We start from the raw sequence: 20,819 nt of genomic DNA, 5'->3' as shown, positions 1-20,819 counted from the left end.
TGTACATAGCAATTTGTTATTAATTTTTCACCAAATAACTGTGAAAACAAGTTTCCCAGACTATCAGACATATGAAGCCCTCATTTTTATTCAATTGTGGCAGCATACGATATAGCTACCTTATATTCCTTTTATGCTCCTTCTCACTGAGTCACTGGCATAGTTGCCTAAAGACAAGATGTCTCTTGTGGTACATGACAACAAACCAAAGCACATCATAACAAAGATAACAAACCAGGCATATGCATGTTGTGCTTCATATTTGGTTTGTGGCTAATTCAAAATACGTAATCCTAAATTTTGTTGCTTGATACCTCTTTGACAACTCTCTGCATTGCATTTGTAGAGCATAAATATGAAGACAACAGCATTGTTTTAGAGGAACATATTTAGCCATATAAAATTGCCCTGCAAGTCAGGGCAAAAATTTTAAAGCACTTTTGTGTAGCAGAATTTTGCAAATTTGCAAATTCATATTAAAAGAAACATTTAATGCTGTTGCTAGAAACTGTATCACTGTCAGCAAAACATAATACAGACAGCCTGAATACCCAGCTATCTGCTCGACCGCAACAAAGCCATCCCAAACGATTCAGTACCACAGCTTCATGCTTGCTAGCCAGATTTATTATATTTTCCAGATTCTAACAGGACACATATTAAGAAATGCATGCTAATCATTGTCCTAATGAGAACAATATGCAGTTAGCATTTAGAGTGTCACACAAAAAATACAGAAGGCGAGTACAGAATAAATGCACTCTAAATTCAAGGAAACCCAATCCTTCTCTCCACTAGCGTGCTTCAGTGAAATGGCCCTCTCCAAGAGACATTTTTAGTGAACTAGCTGAATTTTAACCGGTATGTATATGTGCTTTCATTAGGCACAGGGCAAAGTAAAATGCCATTCTGACCACAACTGTGAAAGAAAAACAACCACTGTCCCACTTGCTTACGTACAAAAAGCTATGAGTATATAAAGCACTAAAAGCCGGCCCACCATCTCTCCTCTGGAGACACCAAACTCTCCAGTGTTTACATTCATTTACAGCCACATGACTTCTGCAGCAAACAAGTACCCAACATGTGTTAAGAGGACAAGAATCTGTCTTTAAATTTTTTTCCAAGTAGTAAATAAAATGCACACCTTACAGAATAAACTAGTTAATCTCATTTGGTACATGTGCAAAACCCATCACACTTCTGAGAGTATCAAAGGTGCATGAAGGTTTGGTTTGAATTTTCTAATGCAAAATATGTGCGCTCTCTGCACTTTTTTGGTTATGTGGAGATAGTAAGATTGAGATGTTGATGAAATAGCAAATAAAACAGGCATCAGTGGATCTGCTCAGACTGTAGTGCCTTGCTGCCACAACGCACAGAGGACATCTAAAATCTGTGCCTCCCATTCCCCTCCTGCTCTCTACACAGGTCACAGGCTCTGTCTTTCTCTCCATCCCAACCACCAGGCACTGTGTGAATGCTGATGCAGCCTTTACTAACTACGCACAAAGAACAGCTTTTCTTTTTTCAAACCTCCCTGGAATTATGAAGGTGTTTCCACACCCTGAGTAAAGACTGTTGAAAGTAGTTGCAAAACATTAAAGCCCTTTAGAGTGCAGAACCATTTAATCCCTTTCCATAGGTTAAAACTAGTATTGCCTTGAAAAGTGAATGCTGAAGTAGAACTTGACTGAAAATTGTCTCACCATACCCTTTGGAGAAGCCTTCTCCAAAAGGGAGATGCATAAAAACCTTCGGCTTACTTCTTTTTGAAGGTGTACCTCTCCCTCCTTCCCTTATGTTCGCACCATTCTCCCAAGAAACAAAGAAGTATTTTTTGCATGTCAGCAAATGAATACAGCTACTCCAGTTTCTTTTCAGAAAGAACAAAACTTAGCTCAAAAATTCACTACCAGCTTCCTGAAGAGCAGAAAGAAAAAAAAAAATCAACCAAAAGAGAACACAAAGCAGAATAAAACCAAAAGAACAAATTTACACAATTTTGATGCATATAATTTAAAATTATATTTTTCACTTAGCGATGAGGTTTTACGTAGGTCATCTTTCCCTTCAAGTCTCCAGAAGTAACAACAACGACAACAAAATTTAGCTTTCTCTTCTAGACAGTACCATTGCTGCTGTCTACCTATGCTTTGTCTTTGTGAAAAAATAAATAATGAAATCTTTGCAAAAGGAAAATCAACCTTAAATAAATAGTATCTAGAAATATTATCTTAATGGCAACTATATAATACTGTAAGTGCATCACTGAGCAGATTAATGTGATCGAAAGAGATCTTTTGTTTTATGTATTTTCTCAGTTACATGCTTATGTTCTCTCTCAAGCGAAAACTTACAACTTCCAAAGAGAGCAATTAGCTTGAAAAATCAACTTAGATGTCAACAACTGACTACTAATAACCATCTTCTTGGCTAATATATGTTTGCCCAGGGCAGCGAGTGTCCATACTCAGCATTCATCTTTCATCCTCGTCAGCTGAGCTGCCTGGCAGGTGCTGGGTGGGGTGAACACGGAGGGGTCTGCAATGCCCAGGTGGATGTCAAAGAAGCGAGTGGAGGTCGTCACGCTGTAGTTCTTGGTGTAGGTTTCCTGTACTGGGTAACAGTCTTTGACAGTGTAAACGCCGACCCAGGATTCCACTGCAACCAACCAGAAATGTGACTGCTTTAGGTGACAAGACAAGATGAATGGGTCATGATGATGTCAGTCTCTTTTAACTCATTGCTTCTGTTTAACATAATCTATTCAGATTCTCATTATAATTTTATATTTTAAAATTCCTATTATTTTCAAACACTTCTAGCTGTTCATTATCTCAAGACTACATTCAATGCTGATCTCCTCCAGAATGTGATGTAGCAAGTCGTCCATTCCTCTTTTAACTTCAGTTTAACTCCACAGTGTGCTAACCTCATGGGTGTTCCCTCACTCTATTTCCCCTCTGTTCTCTGTCACCACCTCTACCTTTCCACTGTGCTGTTCACGCAGTGGCAGTAATACCATTGAAGTGGTGTCCTTTGAATGCCCTTTGCTTTTATTTCTCTTTTATTATTTTATCTCTCTTTTTATTATTTTATTTCTGTGATCATTCTTTACCCCTTCAATCATACTCCATCCCATTGTTTTATGCACTTCAGATCTCTTGACAGCAGAAACTCACAATGTTAAAATTACCTACTGTGATCATAAGTCAGTTCCTCTGAGGAATGTCTGTAACGAATTTTTCTAGTCCCAAGAACACTTACTTTCTCCCACCCAGCAGCAATCACACACACTTATTTTCTCTACTTTCAGTTTTGTGTCATAGGCTGTAGCACAACCACATTGCCAGAAATAAATAAATGGTGACATGAAACACACATACTGTATTCAAAGAAAGGGTGGCAAGATGAGCAATATTTGAATATACCTCTTTTGAGCATGCTAATATACCAAAAACATTCTGACCTTAAGTAATATGGTTTTGAGTACACAGAAATGGAGGCAACCTTTTACTGAACAAGCCTTCTCTCAAAATTTAGAATAAAAAATCATGGTTAAATATGATGCTACCAAAGTAGCCTGTATCTCCCCTATAAAACTTTTATATCTGTGAAAGAAATATAATTTTTTCAATTCAAACCAACACTAGCTGAAAGGTAGATAGGTAACTTTCAGACATTATGTTTATGAATGATCATACAGAAAAGCACTGGAGATACAAAATAATACAGGATTAAAATCACACATCATTAATTGAACGTATCTGGATATAAAGTTCCACAAAAATTCCAAAAATATCATATCTGAAAAAAAAAATCATTGGAGTGAGTGATAATTTGCCTCTTGCAGAATACCAGAGGATATATCAACCTACTTACAGAGGTCTAATGACCTTATCCTTCATTCTCTACTTCACTGGTTCTACTTTTATTCAAGAAAGAAATATTTTCCTCTGGCTAAATGCTCAAGTTCGTAATCACCCTATATATTAGATGTCCATAACCATAAGTATTGCACTAGCTGAATACTCTCATAAATGTCATGGAGGTTTTAAAATTACTTTTATAGTTGTCTGGGTCATCAATAAACCACGGATGAAACTGAAGCCAAAGTGCTAATAAATTTCTGTGCATTCAAAATCTAGCACACTATACCTCGGAAAATTCAGCCTCCTTTCTTTTATGATGCAAGTGTTCAGCTGTCAAGTGCAGAACTAAGCCTTGTGAAAAGATATTTCTTACCAGTACCTGGTACAATAAAATTTAGGCCTATATTAAGGATTTAAATGGCTGCAGAACTATGTGTATACAAACACTGACACCTGCTCTGTTTCTGTTACACAGATTCTAGTTTGAGTGTGCCCCTAATTATAGTACCAATTCTTCTCTAGATAAATTTTGGATACAGATTCAGAAACAAAATGATGCTGTTCCATGCCAAACTCTGTGTGATACCAAATACAACACAATCGAGTCCTCTGAACATATTTAATCCTGCTGAAATATGAAATTTTCCTTAAAAAACACATTGTTATTAAAATGACATTCTGTGCACAGGGCATTTTCATTACTTCTTCCAGAGAACTCTATAGAAATATGGAAAGCTGGGGTGAAACATGAATAATTTTATTTTTCCCTGTGCAGCAGAAACATTGATTACTACTAAAATAAAACAAAAGCATGCACATACATTTTCTGGCTGGTTTTCTGTCAGACCATTCCTGTACCATAACTTCATCTCCAGGTCCCCCAATGTAGTACTGATCTTCGTAAGTTGAATTGGCAGGAATATCATATGGATCCCATGGCTCTGTCAGAGCAATCTTCGAGCAAAGCTTTGTAACTTGTTCAATCTGAAACATCACCGCATCTTTGTAGAGCAATATATACTCAAAGAACCTGAAATATTAAGAAAAAGCAATTAATAGATATAGATAGTCTTTTTCTATCCCAAGCAAGGAACATTGCTGATATGTAAGCTTGCCTTTGACTTCTCAGCATAAGAACATTTCGACTTGCATTAAACTTTGCCAAACTTTGAGAAAAGCTAACCAGTTGGGCTGAAATTTCCCATGCTAAAAGTTTGTCTCAACTGATTCTTTCCAAAATAAATAAATCAGGCTGAACTGGTTCAGCCGTTTCTGAGAACAACAGAACAACTTTTCTGAGAACAACTGAGAGAAAAACATGTTATTATTGCTAGTTTTTTTTTTTTTTTTAATAACTGTTTCATTAAAAAGCTCCAGTGCCTCCATGTTTTGGAGAAAGGACTTAAAACTTTGGCAGGGGAAAAGTTTTTATTAAAAGTTGCCCAGATTTGGCTAAGTTATAAACCTTTGAAAAAAATCTGTTTGCAAAGGCTGGATAGATTCACTTCTGCATGAATGTGGTAGAGCCTTCCTCTGTACTGGACAGATGTGGTATCTGCCATACTCACAGATGTTTCTCCATGGCAACACACACAGCTTAAGTGGGACATGGGGGTGAAGGGGGAAGTACGTGGTCCCAAGTGCAGAACTGAGAGGGTCACCCTCCATAACGCACAGTTTCTCCCATGACATAGTGAAAAGAAAAAGCAGAGGAGCAAAATAGTAAGGCAGAGATAAGGAGAGGTATGGAACTCAATGAGCTTGAGAGCCTAGAAGGTGAAGTCACCAGGATGGACAGTCAATAAGGATTTAAAACCAATCTTCTAATGAGTATGAAGTGACCAAGCCAAGCTCTGAGGAGAGATGATAAACATTTATAGGGACACTTCCATCCGGTTTCTTTCTACAGTGGTCTGGTCTACCACCAGTACTGTGACATTGCTTCCATACCCTCAAAAAGGAACTGGTATGGTCCTTACCTTTTAACTGTGCACAAAACCAAACAGAAACAGAAAATCAAAATTATCAGAAGTATCAGCTGATCTCGAACCCTCAGCTGGAAACAGCAGAAACTTAAACTTCTCCAGGGCACTTTGCATTACCAATCAGATGAGAAGTTGATCAAAGAATATCTCAAATCACCATCATGCATGCTCTGCATCATTTGCAAAGGACTTACCAGGGTCACTTTCTAAACGCTCCAAAACTCTGCATTCATTATTAGAGGCTTCCCTTAAATACCTCAGCTCAAATACCTGGCTACAGGCTATTGTTATGCAGTGACTCTAGAGAAAAGGACGGCAACAGCTTCATATTTCCATCTGTAATTCCTTGTTTCATTCATGATGCTGCCTCCATTTCCTGCAAAAAAAAGCTTGGGTGTCTTTGGACACAGACATCTTCTACTTCACAAATCTGATGCTAGTCCCTAACACTGTTCATCCTGTGCCATCAGAAAGATGGGAAGCTAGTAGAGAACACTGCATAATTCATGAAATTGAAGAGACAAGGCACAAAAGCAAGACCAGACCCTTCTCTATTTCCCAACTCCTGCATGTTTCTCTCTGCAGTTCTCACATTCTTTTGGGAAGGATGCAAAGTTTACATAAAATAGGGTCGAAACCAAAACAATTTACAGTTTTAATTTTTGCACTACACAATTGCACCAGACAGCAATAACTTCACCCACCACTGACACTGTGGCATTTAAAGGCTGCATAATAAGAAGTGTCTCAGCATGGTTAAAATCATCTGAGCAACATTCCCACCAATTCTTGAGAGCATCATTTATCCTGCATGCATGGAAACACAGCCAGGCTAAATGCCCTTAGCCAAATTGAACAGTGAAGGAGAATATAAAATAGGATAAGGAAGCTGACACGATGTAAACTGGGGCCCATCTCTCACTCACAACCTTGCAAAACATGGGAGGTAGCTTGTCCTGCTTTCCAAGTGGGAAACTGGGAACTTCCCCCACACTGACAAGACTCATGCGAAGAGGCTGACAAACTGTAAGGCTACATATCACCTTCTCCATGGTAAATCATTCTCCTGCCCATATCTTAAAATATTTCTGCTTCTGCCATGGCTTTCACCAACCTAAACCTGCTTGCCATTTTCTTAGTCAAAGGCAAGGTTTCCACAGTCGTGATGTGCTAATGAAGAATTCAGTATCTTTTTAAATTCTTTTCTTACACAAACCCAACCTGAGATCACATATGGACATACATAACTTTTATATCACATTTGGTCCAGAGAACATTCAAGAACACTAAAATGCATTTATTTATGGGTTTTCAATGAGAGTCTAATGACCCAAATACTCTTCAGCTGGCTGCCCAGCAGCTCCCATAAAAATGGGATGGGAAATGCCTTAGAGAGGAATGTATCACCATATTTGAGACATCTGAGTAATAATAGTGATTTTGTAAAAGAACACAAACCCGATGTATTAGAAAAGCATTACAAACTACTAGGATAAAAATAAAACTGTTACATTTCTTTTTTTATTTTAAATCCTCACTTAATTCACACAGAAATTTTACTTGCATATTTAACAATCCTGCAGACGGCAAGATGGGCATTATGAAACCCTGAAGTAAATAAAAATGAGGAAAATCCAAACAAATCAAACTCAGCACTAATCATCTCTCTGACAGCCATTCTGCAGAGTGAGAGGCTCCACCACTGAGATTTTTGGTTCTGGGAGAGGCAGACTGAACACATGTGTAGGAGACACCAGTCCTACACCTTGATGTGCTGCTGGGATGAACTCTGCCTCTGTGGCGGCAGGCACATGAGAGGAGATCTGCAGAAAACCCCGTTCTGCTCACTGCATGACAACTCTGGGTAAGCAGGGGCAAGATTTACATTGTCCTTGTTCAACCCAGATGTGCCTCACATCCAAGCTTTACAGAGAATTGCTCTGTGTCCTGGAAACAGCCAGCACAGAAACCTAAGATTACACAGGATCTGAGTTTAATGGCATATGAAAGGTGAATGGTTAAGTTGTTGTTTTGTAAAGAGAAGTATATACGAGCCAAAATTAACAGCAAAATGTACACAAATATAAAAATGATAATTAAAAAAAAAAAAAGAAATAATTTTCCTCTTTTTTTTTTTAACCAGCCATGTCCTGAGTGTATTGCCTGTATTTGTTTTAGGTGCCTGATATTTCATTGGCTTCTTGAGGGGAAGCATAGAGTCCTGAAAATAGGTCTTGGCAAAGAAAGAGGAGAGGAAATTATTTTTAATTAGTTTGTTTTTTCAGAAAAATGTAATGTATTTGCAGCCTGCACCCACTTCTAATATTATTTTTATTATAATTTAATTAAACTGTAATTTCAAGAAAGCCCCAACCTAAAGCAAGTGCCCCAACTAGGCCTCAAATAGGCACCTTGAAACAGATTTGAAGAAATTACTTGGACAATTATCCTATTTGCCTGACTGAGATTATTTCCCTTCCTTTCCTATCCTATTCCACCCAACCCTGTCCTATGCCTCACCCCACTGTACACTATGGGACTCTCTCATGATCCTTAATACTCTCTTTGTCTGTGTCTGAAAATGAATGAATTCCAGCATATACAGACACACATGTTTTTGCTCCCATGCTTTAAAGAATTTCTTAACTCTGGACCGTATCCTGCACAAATAATTCCATTGATTTTGCTGGAAGCAATCATGTCAGATAGGTGGGATACAGGCTGGGTTCAGTACTTTCTTCTCCCAGGCTAAGGAAAGTATTTTTCTGAGTAAGAGACCAAGTGAGTTAGATGCAAAGCCAGAATACCACAACCACACAATCACAAGGTGAAGCACTTGTGTTAAGGATGTACTGCAAGGGGTGGTGATGCATCCTAATACTGTCCCAGCTCTGAGACTTCTCATGAAATCTGGGGAGACAGGCAGAAGTTCCTCTCAAGACATAGCCCAGATAACATAAAGACACATTCCTGGACCCTCACAAAGGCCTGAACTAATAAACCTGTCTCCTGAATGGGTGATTTTTTTGTATATTAATAATGCAATTCATAACAGTGAACTATTTTCAACATTTGACAGAAAAAAAAAATCATTAATGTTAAGATCATGCTACCAGCTCCTTTTCAGGCACTCAGTCTGCATCTCATGCTGAGTCCTTCCCAGCCCTGAAGCCTGCTACCCAGCCCATCACCTAAAACATCTGCCTGACTCCCAGGGTTTACTTCTGCACTTCCAAGGGCTTCCCTGTGAGAGCCAAACCAAGAAGAAAGGAGCTGCTTGCTGTCCAACTGCCTTTGTAGTGACTCAGAGGAGCAGAGGTGCTGTTAGTGGCCTGGCAAGACCCATGTGATGTATTGAAGAATATCAGACAAGGTCATTTGCTAGAGAGAAGCAAAATAATGGTCTGAGATTGAGACTGGGTAATAGAAGCTCTTTCTGTGCTAAATCTGCCTCTGCATAATTTTGCTCTGTGGCTTTGGACAATCAACTTACAGTACCAGAGCCTTAAAATGTTGTTTATTATCTTCCTTTGATTGCTGCAGCATTGGAGAGGCACAAATCTGTGATCACAAACCAGTTCTTAAGGCACTGTATTTACAAAGAAGAAAACCATAAATCCTGCCCCAAAAACCCGCTGAAACAGTGGTAAAACAGACTTTACTGCAAAGGTGTACTGGGGTCTCACAAACCTAGGGCTTTACCCTATTGATTCAGATTTCCCAGCTGTAGATATTGTAACCTTAAAACTCTTATTCATGTTAGCCAGGACTTGTATTACCTAGTAGTATAAAGCTACTGAAAAAAATTTTATGCATGATTTGAATCTGAGATACTCTATTACTCACCAGGAAACAGTATTTGCTATTTGATATTTCAAGCGTAGATCACTGTAATTATTTGCAAGCTAACTTTACTTTCTCTTTGGTGATTAAATGAATGCTTGAAGCATCTGTCTGCCTTTGTGGTACTACTTAATTCTTTGTAAAAAGACACTTAAAACATTTTGAAAGAAGCTAATCCCACATCTGACTAGAAGAAAGTGCACTACAAATATCTCAAACAAATTCTCTGTTCTAGTGTGCGCAGACAGGTACATCCATATATTTAATTCTTGAGGTATCTTTCATCCTCTTGATAAAATACCCCACGGTGATACCACTCTTTTTTACTGAAGATGCACTGCGAGAATGGGAACCTTTCCTAGAAAGGTCCTCAGATCTTCTCAGGTCCTCAGATCAAGAATAGTTCAAGGGAGCAAAGCTGCCAAGCAGACATGCAGACAGTTGATAAACACTCATCAGGTCAAGAACATTCATGCACTTTTGGAAGGATCTGGCAAGCTAATTCAAAAGGGAGAAGCATTCGTTTTTTGGTATATTTCTGGGAACTCCTTTCCTCTTTCCCATTAAGTTTTCGGTAATTTCAGACTTGTGTTTTTCTTCTGGTATATCAGACCTCAACAACAACAGTAATTTACCATATTTGATCTCACATGTTTGGCAGTGGTGCAGGACTATGGTATATTGTACAAATACAGGACTGTGCAAATACATGTGACAGTAAATGTAATGTGATATTGTGTAAAAGCAGTACTTTTTAGTCTGACTTAAATCACTCACAGATTGTTAAGTTGGTGTTTTTTTGGTTTTTTTTGTTTTTTTTTTTTAATTTTATTTTCAAGGCGATCAGGCCCCCTAGATCGGGTATCTAATTAACAAGGTATATGAGGAACTTTGACCACACTACCAGTTTCTGAAGCAGAGAGAATTAGCCAATTTAAGTCCTGTTAATAATGTAGTTTGTGTAGAAAGAGAACCTTAGATACAGGAATCAAGAGCTGCAAAGTCTACACCAGCTAAAGGATGACATACTTTTGTGACTTTAATTATGAAACTCAACAAAAATGATGCAATTTCTTATTATTTTCATTGTTTTCCCATAAACTAGATTAGTTATTTTGGAAAACACTAAGGGAAAATCAGCTCTTCAGCAAGAAGCCTGTTTCCCTTGCTGTCCCTTGCTGGCTATTTGACACTTCTTAATAATCCACCAAGTCACAGCCCTGAGAACAATGCATTGTAATTTAAGTCGAAATTCAGAAAAACAATAAAGCAAGAGACTACAAGATGCACTGCCCTTAATAGAGAGCATCTGTGTATTTCCATAAGTAACAGTATATTTGTAACTGGAGCCCTCAGCAGACAACAACGCAGCTCAAAAGGAAAGGAATGGAAGATGTGGCCAGCACACCATAATGCTTTCCAATGAATCAAAGCAATCACCTCCTAGGGAATATGGTATATAACAGCAGAACCACACAATATCAAAATACACTTGAGGTCAGAGATTATTTTCCTGTTACGGGTTTGTAAAAAAGTCTAGTACAATGATGCTTCCATGAGTAAGTTCATAATAATAAATGTTACTGGAAAATCACAGCAGGGCTTAGAGGAGACTAAAAGGAGTGAGGAAGGCCAGGACTCACCTCTCAGTATATACAAACAACCTTAGGAAAGAAGAAATAATAAAGCGGGAAATGACAGAGGTACATTACAATTTATTTATTACATTTCTCACCTCTTTGTGCTATATGAAGAAGGGAAGTAAATAACTCAATTGGAAGAGCTGACACTCAAAACTGAGACAAGGAAATGCTCATTTGAGAGTGCAATTATTTTAAGGCTCTCTGTGAGTTGTAAGACATAGGAAATAGGAAACAGAAATTTAGCATGTTGAGAGCCAGAAAAAACATGGCTACAATGACTGAGAGAATCTGAAAAAAGGGAAAAAAACATACCCAAACATAAAAGACATACCTGTCTTCCTGTTTTTAATTTTACATCTAGAGGCCATCCAGGAGCCTGCAGCTTGTGCCACAAGGGCTGGTGGGACCTGGTCAGGGCCACGAGCAGTGGAGGCCAAGCCCCCCTCGCATGTATAAATGGAGCCCACAGGAAGCAGCAGAGGCCAGGGCAGGCCAACAGGGTGTGGGATGGCTCTTCCCATGTAAGTATGCTGGATGGGATCCACCCATGAGTATTGAGGGAGTGCACACAATTGCCCACTGAGACACTTTCCATCATTTCCCAGCAGTCCTGGCTCACACAGGAGGTCACAATTGACTGGAAGTTATCAAATGTGATGTTCATCTGCAAGAAGGGCAAGAAGGAGGACACGGGGAACGACAGGCTTGTCAGCCTGATGTCAGTGCCATGAAAGGTCGTGGAGCCGATCACCTTGAGGGGCATTATGTACTATGTGCAGAATTGGGTCCAGCCCTCAGGGATTTATGAAAGGCACATCTTCCTGGGCAACCCAATCTCCTACGACAAGGTGATCCGCTCAGTGGATGAGGGAAAGGATGTTGATGCATTCCCGGGTTTTAGTAAAGTGTTTGACACCATTATCCACAGCTTTTCCCTGAAGGAACTGGCTGCCTGTGGTTTGTATGGGTGCACTGTTCACTGGGTTCAACACTGTTGGAAAAGCCGGGATCAAAGAGTGGCAGTGAATGGAGTTAAATCCAGCTTGTGGCCAGTCATGAGTGGTGTTCCGAAGAGCCCAGTACTGAGGCTAGTCCTGTTTAATATCTTTATCCATGAAGTGGATGAGGGCATCAAGTGCACCCTCAATAAATTTTTAAATTACACCAAGCTGGGCAGGAGTGTTGCTGATCTGCTGAAGGATACAATCACTCTATAGAGGGGTCTGGACGGGCTGGATCAACGGGCTGAGGCCAATGGTATGAGGTCAACAAGGGCAAGAGCTGGGTCCTGCACTTGGGTCACAACAACCATGGGAGCATTTCCGGCTGGGGGAGGAGTGGCTGGAAAGCTGCCCAGTGGAAAAGGACCAGGGGGTGGTGGCTGTCAGGCAACTGAACATGAGCCAGGAGTGTGCCCAAGTGGCCACGAAAGCCAATGGCATCCTGGTTTGGATCAGCAAGGGTGATCAAGGCAGTGTCTGCCCCATTGTACACAGCCTGGGTGAGGCTGCACTTAAAACAGCATTCAGTTCTGGGTCCCTCACTACAAGGACATTGAGGGGCTGGAGGGTGTCCAGAGAAGGGAAATAGAGCTGGTGAAAGGTCTGGAGCACAAAGCTGATGAGGAGCAGCTCAGGCATCCAGGGGTGTTTAGCCTGGAGAAAAGGACGCTCAGGGGGGACCTTATTGCTCTTTACAACTTCCAGAAATGGGGCTGTAGCCAGGTGGTTACCAGTGTCTTCTTGCAGGGAACAAGTTATAAGACAAGAGAAAATGGCCTGAAGTTGTGTCCAGGGGAGGTTTAAATTGGATATTTAGAAAAACTTCTTCCAGCATTGTAACAAGCTCAGCTGAGTCACCACCCAGTGGATATTTAAAAGACCTGAAGATGTGGTGCTTAGGGACATGGTTTAGTGGTGGCCTTTGTTTTGTTAATTTAACTCTTGGACTCAATGATCCTAAAAGTAATTTACAACATAAATAACTTAATGGTTCTTATTGTCAGATTTATCTGGAGTTTTCACACCTTTTTCTTAACCAGGGTCTGAGACAGCATATTAAAATGGATGTTAGCTCTGCCCCCTATAGAAACACCTATTCCATATATCAGGAAAGCATAGTAGAATGAAGTTCCTTAATTACAAATAACTAAATTGAAATACTCTCCATTTTTCACATACATATTTTAGAATAAAATAATAATAAAATATAAAAAACATTTTTTCAACCAGAACTGGGTATTGCAGCTTCTTCCACGTCAACTTCTGTTTAAAAACAGAGGAGGATCTTCATATACCCTGAACAGGGATTACATGCATTTCAGGAGCCCTATAAAGACCTTCATTGAAATCGTAAATCCCATCATGCATACACTTGGCCAGTTAGTTGCTTTTCAGTATGCATTTCTGCAGAAAAAGTAATCATGAAGCAAGCAGTCTGAGGAACAGATTGCCCTTTGGAACAGATGGGGGAGGAGGTCCCTATTCTGATAGAGCAAACTTTTATTTCATGATGGAATATTCCCTGGAAAAATTTGTGAGGATATGCGCTTGTACCAGATTGCTGTCCCAAGATGTAATGATTTCCACCTTCCATCTGCAATGCTTTCCTTAAGAGGGATGATTCAGGTCTTTCTGATATCTATCCAATATAAAAAATAAAAAGACTGTGACTGTTTTCAAGGGAGTTTGGAAGTCAGACTGGATAATCAGATGTAACAGTTTGAAAGCTAAGTAGTTATCAACTTTTCAACCTCCATCCAAAGATCTGAGCACAGCTTATTGTTAAATAAACTTTGTGAAAGATGGAGATTCACTTCACTGGAAATACACGCAACCTGAAATCATAGCACTGAACTACATTCTTCCCCCCCACCTCCAATGTAAAAGTAACTTCATTTCAACCAGAGGTCTTTGTGGAGGTCTTTTTATTCTTCCTTCAGCAGCTATCAATCAAAAGTCATACTGTTAGGTGAGTGTATAAATTAATCACTGGATTCAAATCCAGTGTGTCAGTGTGTTAAAATTCCAGGTGGAACTGACTGAAAGTATACAAAACAGAAGAATTACGGACAAGAAGGGAATGTTTGTGTCAAAGAAAACATAATCAGGGAAGATGTTAATTTCTACATGGTTGTGAAGGAAATGGCATTTTGCCATCCTTCCATACATACCCACTGCAAAGTGGTGCAGTAATGATTTAGAAAGGTAAGTTTACAGTTTTGGGTCCATTAAGGAGGTCATTTATTCTGCTCTGCTTAGTCCTGATGAGACCAAAACGCTGATGTTGCTCCTGGTTTTGGATGCCTCACTTAAGGGAACAGATAAACAGACAGGATATAGTCCAGAGAACAGCAAGGACAGTGGGATGTTTGAGAAACAGGACCTATGAAGAAATTGAGCATGTTTGGTCTACAGCAGCAAGACTGAAGTATGAAGATAAGCGGGTCAATACATCAAAAGCTAAACATGAATACCAACTTTTCTCCATGTCACCTGAAGCAAAGAGGGCTTACTTAGGAGGTATTCTGAAAATGTCTGTGTCTTCTTTACAGTCCAGCTTTTACAAGAACTGAAAGAAAATCAGGGATCAGGGACAACCCACGTAAAGCTTTTCTTCTCCAGGATGGAGGAACACGTTATATGGCAACTTGGGGACCTTCCCAGTCTTACATGTAAATGATTGGAGAATACTGATGGCTGCTGGTCTTTTTTTTTTTTTTTTTTTTTTTTTTTTTGTAACAGACTAGCTCAATTAGTAAGTCCTGGTATTATAAGACCTGCTTGACACCGCTACCTTCACAAAGATGCTGAACAACCTTTGGGGATGACTTCCTGAGACCTCCCAAATGCAATAGTGGCACTCTCTGAGGAGTCTCAGCAGAGGGCTCCATCTTTTTTCATATAGGAATTTTAGAGATGGTGCCATCTCCTACACACTGACGACCTTCAGCTCTGTCTGCCTGCACAATTATCTCTAATTACACCATCACACTGTTTTCAGTGCATGAATGAATTAAAGACTAATACTGTCTAAAACCAGGACTGGTGAGATAGGTGTCACATGAAACACGTCCAGCATTCGCAGGGAATAATTAGAAGGTTGAACTATCTGTTAAACTTGCTCTTCACAGAACTGTTTTGCTTTGGTCCTCTATTGAGTTATTGTGCTTTTTGTTATGGCAACAACTTTTCCACCTCTGGGGGGTGGGGAGTGGCTTTCAGCAGTCAGCAGATGCCAACTGCTTGTAGGAAACCTCCCTAAGCAATAACCATGATGCAGCACAAGAAACTGGCATGCCCTTAAAAATCAGCTGGGCTGAAAATACGTAAGCAATTAGAAGATGGAAATTCAGTTCAAAACCTTTATCTTCAAGTTATTAGGACCACATCAGTGTGTTTGATACAGAACTATTTCCCAGGTTATCTGTTAGTCCATCACAGAAACAACAGTTGCTGAAGACACTGCCATCAGTTAAAGGAAGCATGGTTAAGCATACCTCTCTATTTTTAAGAATGTTTATAGCTATTTCAATTTTATTAAACCCCTGACACGTTTATTTTTCATTCAAGGACAGTTCTCAGAAGCAGTAGCAAGGAGGGCAAGACCTGTAAATAATATTGGTATAAATATACTACATTGGCACAACCGAAAGTTTTCCATTACTCGGGAAAAGGTCACTAGACCTATTGAACATGTTTAGACTACCCATGCTGCTTAAAACATGACAAAAATAGCTTTACCATTTAGAATCTGACACAAATACAAACTGAAGTCTTTAGCAGGCTGGTATGTTTACCTAATTTTGGGGTGTTTTCCTGACATGGAGCCCAGTGTCCTACATGCACACACACAGGGAGCCATAGTTATCTTTGAGCTTTGCCTAATTATATGAATTTAGAACTTTTGTGCATGCTAAATGTCTTTTCCTTTACTGTTCCTATAATCACAAAAGAAATGAACATAACCCTTGTTTTAAAAAGAGAAAATGACTTTATAATTATTTCAAAATTACAGTTTCATATTTGCATACTACAGTTTTTTGCTGTTCTAATTGCATTATTTTATATAATCAATGGGCAGAATTTTCAAAACTGACCAGTGATTTTTAACATCTTCCTATTTTGGGCATTCAACATGAAGATACTTAAAAAGGGCAAATTTTCAGAGGGACAGCATTTAGTATTTTCTAAAATTCAGTGTGTCAGAGTAATCATTGCAAAATGGAGGTGCCCAATTTTACTAGACACCTTTTTTTTGTATTCGAAGACTGCATACGAAACTCCTGAACTCTCTCTCTAGAAAAGCGTATGAGCAGAAATCACTTTCTGCCTATCAGATTTTCTCTCGCATCCCTCGTTTCCAATTGTAAAGAGACAATTGTTCTTTCCACATCATAAGAGCAGATCCTCATATAACTGCTGCTGTTTGCAATTTCCACCCATCAGCTATGTAATTAGAGAAAAATATGGCTTGATGACCCCTTCTCCAAAATGATACATTAACCTGACCCAAAGTCTTGTGAAATCAGCCAGAAAAGTTTCACTGATTTTTACAGATGCTACATCAGGTGCTCCATTTAGAAGAAAGAATAACTTGAAAAAAGTTTAAAACCTAGCATGGCTATCAACTTATCTTAAATGGGCAACAAAAGGAGATGCTGAAAGGCAAACATAACATTTTATACAATCTCAGCTACACAAAAATATATTTCCACAAGTTTTACCACACTTTTTCATATTCTGTGCTTTGTGACATTTCTTTTTCTTCTCCCTTATAGTGTTCTGGACCTTGTTTTTAGGCAAAGTAATTAATATCTTTATATCCTTAACTGCAAACACCTAAATGATGTGAAACATCTTTTTGTCATAAAAACTCTCCTTTGAGAAGGTTTTTTTATGTAGTCCCTTGCTACAGCTAACTGGACAAAAATCCCATAACTCTGAGAGTTTGGAGACTCAGAAAAATTACTTTCCTTATGAGAAATCTTTGGAACATTTTCATTTATCCATTTGTTTTCTGGTCTGCTGTACTGCTTGGGGTACTTGACCCCCTACATTCTCTGCACTGCATTAACCATGTAGTTGGACTCATCCAGGGAATAGGAAAGTGGTTTCTGAGGGAGGGAGGTGCTACTGAAGCAAGCAGGTTGAAGAGAGGATGGGAAAAACTTTCTGCGCGCACCAAGCCTCATGTTGTTACTGCCTGCCCCAGTGCTCTGCACTGATGGTGTATCTCAAGGGCATTGTACCTGGAGGCTGCTATTATCAGGTCTTACAAAACTTAATTTCTACATGTGCTACTTCAGTACAAACAGTCTGGGCTAATGATTTGAACTGACTTCATTCCTTATACTTGATGCTTGTTTATACACTACACTGAGATCTGGTAAAGATCATATACATATCGTAATGATGAGATGTTCTTTTACTTTTCATAATATTTTAAGGGACATTAAAAAAACCCTCAAAAACTATCTACAAAAATAATCTATGGAGTTTTACAGCCTGAAACTCCATTCACATATTTGGGGGCATGAATCAGGCTTGTAAGCCCGATTTTTTCCCATTCTTTCAAAGGAAGGAAATCCAAAGAACCAAACTGTGTTTCAGACATGTGTTAAGACTTCAAATCACAAGAAGACAGGGGTCCTACTTGACTCACCCAGGGATCCCTCTACCTCGCTCCAGCTAAGCAGCTGTAGTACCTGCATTTTTGAGGCAGTGCCTCAAATATCATCTGACTGTACATCACATCTTGACTTGGCTTGACTATGCAAGCACAACTTATGTGACAGACTGGGTACTCTGGACATCTCTAGTGACCAACTGTTCTCTTCTTCAGAGGACTAGATGACTTACTTTAGGAATTTAGGAACTTAAAATAACCTGGCTATGAGGTACAGATCATGTGAAGTCACCTACTCTTACACTCAGTAAAATTAACAAAAGATGTGTGTAAGTATGTCAATAAACAAAGAATACACATATATGTATTGAGAATCAATATCTTCATGCTTATATATGGTTTAGAAATAGGTAGAGCAGAAGTTTAAAAAATTAGGAATTTTTTATCTTCTGCTGTGTTGAAGCAATTAGGAGGTCTCTCACATTTTCCCTCCTCAATAGCAAGGGGATAAATGTAATGTAATAGGGTGTCTCTGCTCTCATACCCTTATCTTCTTTTACTCTCCCTCTTTTTTCTTCATCTCTAAAAAAAGTACAGAAAATACCTCACCGTCACACTTTATCAACGTGTTATCTGAGTTTGTGCCTTCCTCTACTTTCTGGAAGAGACAGAATGCTTTGGGGCTGGAGGGGACCTTAAAGATCATCTAGTTCCAGCCCCCTGCCATGGGCAAGGACATCTTCCACTAGACCAGATTGCTCAAAGTCCCCAGGTACTCTCAAAGATAAGAAAAAGAAATTAACTTCTTGTACAGAAGATGTAAGTTAACAAATCTGGATCTAATAAAATAGTGATACATTAATTTGGAAACTAATTCTACTAAGAATTCCTCAATCTGTACAGAATTCTGCTCTACAAATAAGCATCCTCTGAGAATTACCATAACTGCACAGCATGAGTAAACTTTCCAGTGCTGGCTGCCTAGAAGTATGGCAGAATCTTAAGTTTCCTGGCAAGAAATGTATCTGAATATGATAAAACCACAGTTGCAAATAGTATTAGGAGATAATGAAAGAATGAAAAATGAAATCTTTCTTCATTGTGTTCACTGGGTGGACTCTAGTCTCCATGTGAGTGTTTAAAAACCTTTAGCACTGCCATGCACAAAACTGCCCTTGGAAAATTCTGGGAAAAATCTGGCCATTCCTCCTCAGAAACATTAATTTCTGAAACGACAGGTATCCATACAAACAGTAGGTTTCCATGCAGACAGACTACTTAAGGAGAAATTTCCAGCTGTTTAGCAGCTATACAGGTCTCATACCAGCTTTCCTGTGTACAGTTTCACCGAAATAAATGGCAAAGCACAAAACATTTTCAAAAGCCCTAGTATCTACTCAGCCATCTGATTTTCAGATGAAGTAGCAGCCACAAAAACTGACAGAAGGACAGCAAATTAAGGCTTGCTAAGTGTGAAAGTACCAGAACTAACAGAGTAAGGGATGGGTAACATCAGAGACCAAAACCTCAGTGGAAAGTCTTATTAGTGGTTTATCTTCCTTGCTATCATTTTTTTTATTTTTTACTGCAGTTGATCCCAACCTCCAAATAAGAACAGAGTAGAATGAAGACAGAGGTTTTTGTTCTTTATCTTGCTGATAAGGATTACATTATGTGGTGGTGTTTCAGGGCCCTTTTCATCTTACTCCATTAAAGCCTGAAGAAAATGTACATTAGAAAATGGTTTGTTCCAAACAGACAACTTGAAAAATTAGTTTTAGACACCACAAAACTTTTCCTGCTAAAGCAGCTGACATTATGTTTTGAACAAACACCCTCAAGTATGAAATAATATTTGGCAACAGCTATAAAGGAACAGATTCTGAAGCACATTACTGCACTAGAAGTCAATCATTAAGGGTCAGTGAAGCCATTTTAGGAATTATTTACTTGTGAACTATTCAACTGACCAAAAGGTAAATATGCAGGCTATTATTACAATTTTTTTTTACATTAAGTAAAGAAGTAAGTAACCTTAATAAGAGATGTTGCAATACACGTGGTAATATTGGTCTTCTGCATTGTTTGCTATCTATCATATTATCACATTACATTATGAATCATCCTCAGGAAAAATAATACATATAGAAAATAAGATAACTAGTACATAGACAATATCACTTTCCATTTGAGAAGGGCAAATGAGTTTAATGAACTTAAGGACAAGCCACTTCTCAGATATTTCATAGTAAAAAATAATTTGAACAGCAATGAAGAAGAGATTGCTTTTGTTTATGATTTAGGGAGAAGTTAGAGCAAAGAAAGTTTCAGTCTGCTAATATCCAAAAGAAGGCATCAATCAAGATTTTTACTACTCTTTTAGAACTCCATTAATATGATGTGCTGTTGTCACTCTTAGATCACTCTTTGGGGACACTTGGGTTGAATCAGACAGTTATACAGTCCTACATGTATTTCTATTAAGCTTTGAAACATGTTCTTCTTTAGTTGCAAAACAAAACAAAACAAAAATTTAAAAAATGCAGACAGAGCTCCAGAATCAACATAATTTGGTATCTCTCAATGATATTTAACAATCTACATCTTCTTCACTGCTGGAATCTTACAGGTTATTTTTTTCAGACAAGAAATGAATAATCTCGAGATCACTCAGTTTCATATGCCAAAGAAATAAGCTATACACACGCAGTGTGGCATCTGCACACATATTGCCATGAATTTTCAATCACTCCTTCAATATGGCAGTGTATACCACTGACCCTCAGGCACAGGGTTGATCGAGGTAATTTCCAACCTATGCATCCAGTCTCTTCTGTTCCTCCCAC

General features: G+C 38.8%; 1 protein-coding gene across 1 annotated transcript in view; it reads right to left on the bottom strand.

Annotated features, from left to right (window-relative positions):
- EPDR1 (ependymin related 1) overlaps positions 1 to 20,819 on the bottom strand; it is a 29,343-nt gene continuing 8,524 nt past the window's right edge. Inside the window, exons 2-3 of the mRNA XM_041407869.1 lie at positions 4,697 to 4,905; positions 1 to 2,664 (exon numbers count right to left, since the gene is read on the bottom strand). Coding sequence (XP_041263803.1) covers positions 2,474 to 2,664; positions 4,697 to 4,905 — 400 coding nt within the window. The 3' untranslated portion in view covers positions 1 to 2,473. The remainder of the gene's footprint in view (positions 2,665 to 4,696; positions 4,906 to 20,819) is intronic.

Source organism: Onychostruthus taczanowskii, unplaced genomic scaffold (assembly GCF_017590055.1).
Source record: "Onychostruthus taczanowskii isolate IOZ18803 unplaced genomic scaffold, ASM1759005v1 scaffold28, whole genome shotgun sequence".
Taxonomy (NCBI): domain Eukaryota; kingdom Metazoa; phylum Chordata; class Aves; order Passeriformes; family Passeridae; genus Onychostruthus; species Onychostruthus taczanowskii.
Note: the sequence above shows the minus strand (reverse complement) of the source record. Positions and strands in the feature narration are given on the sequence as shown.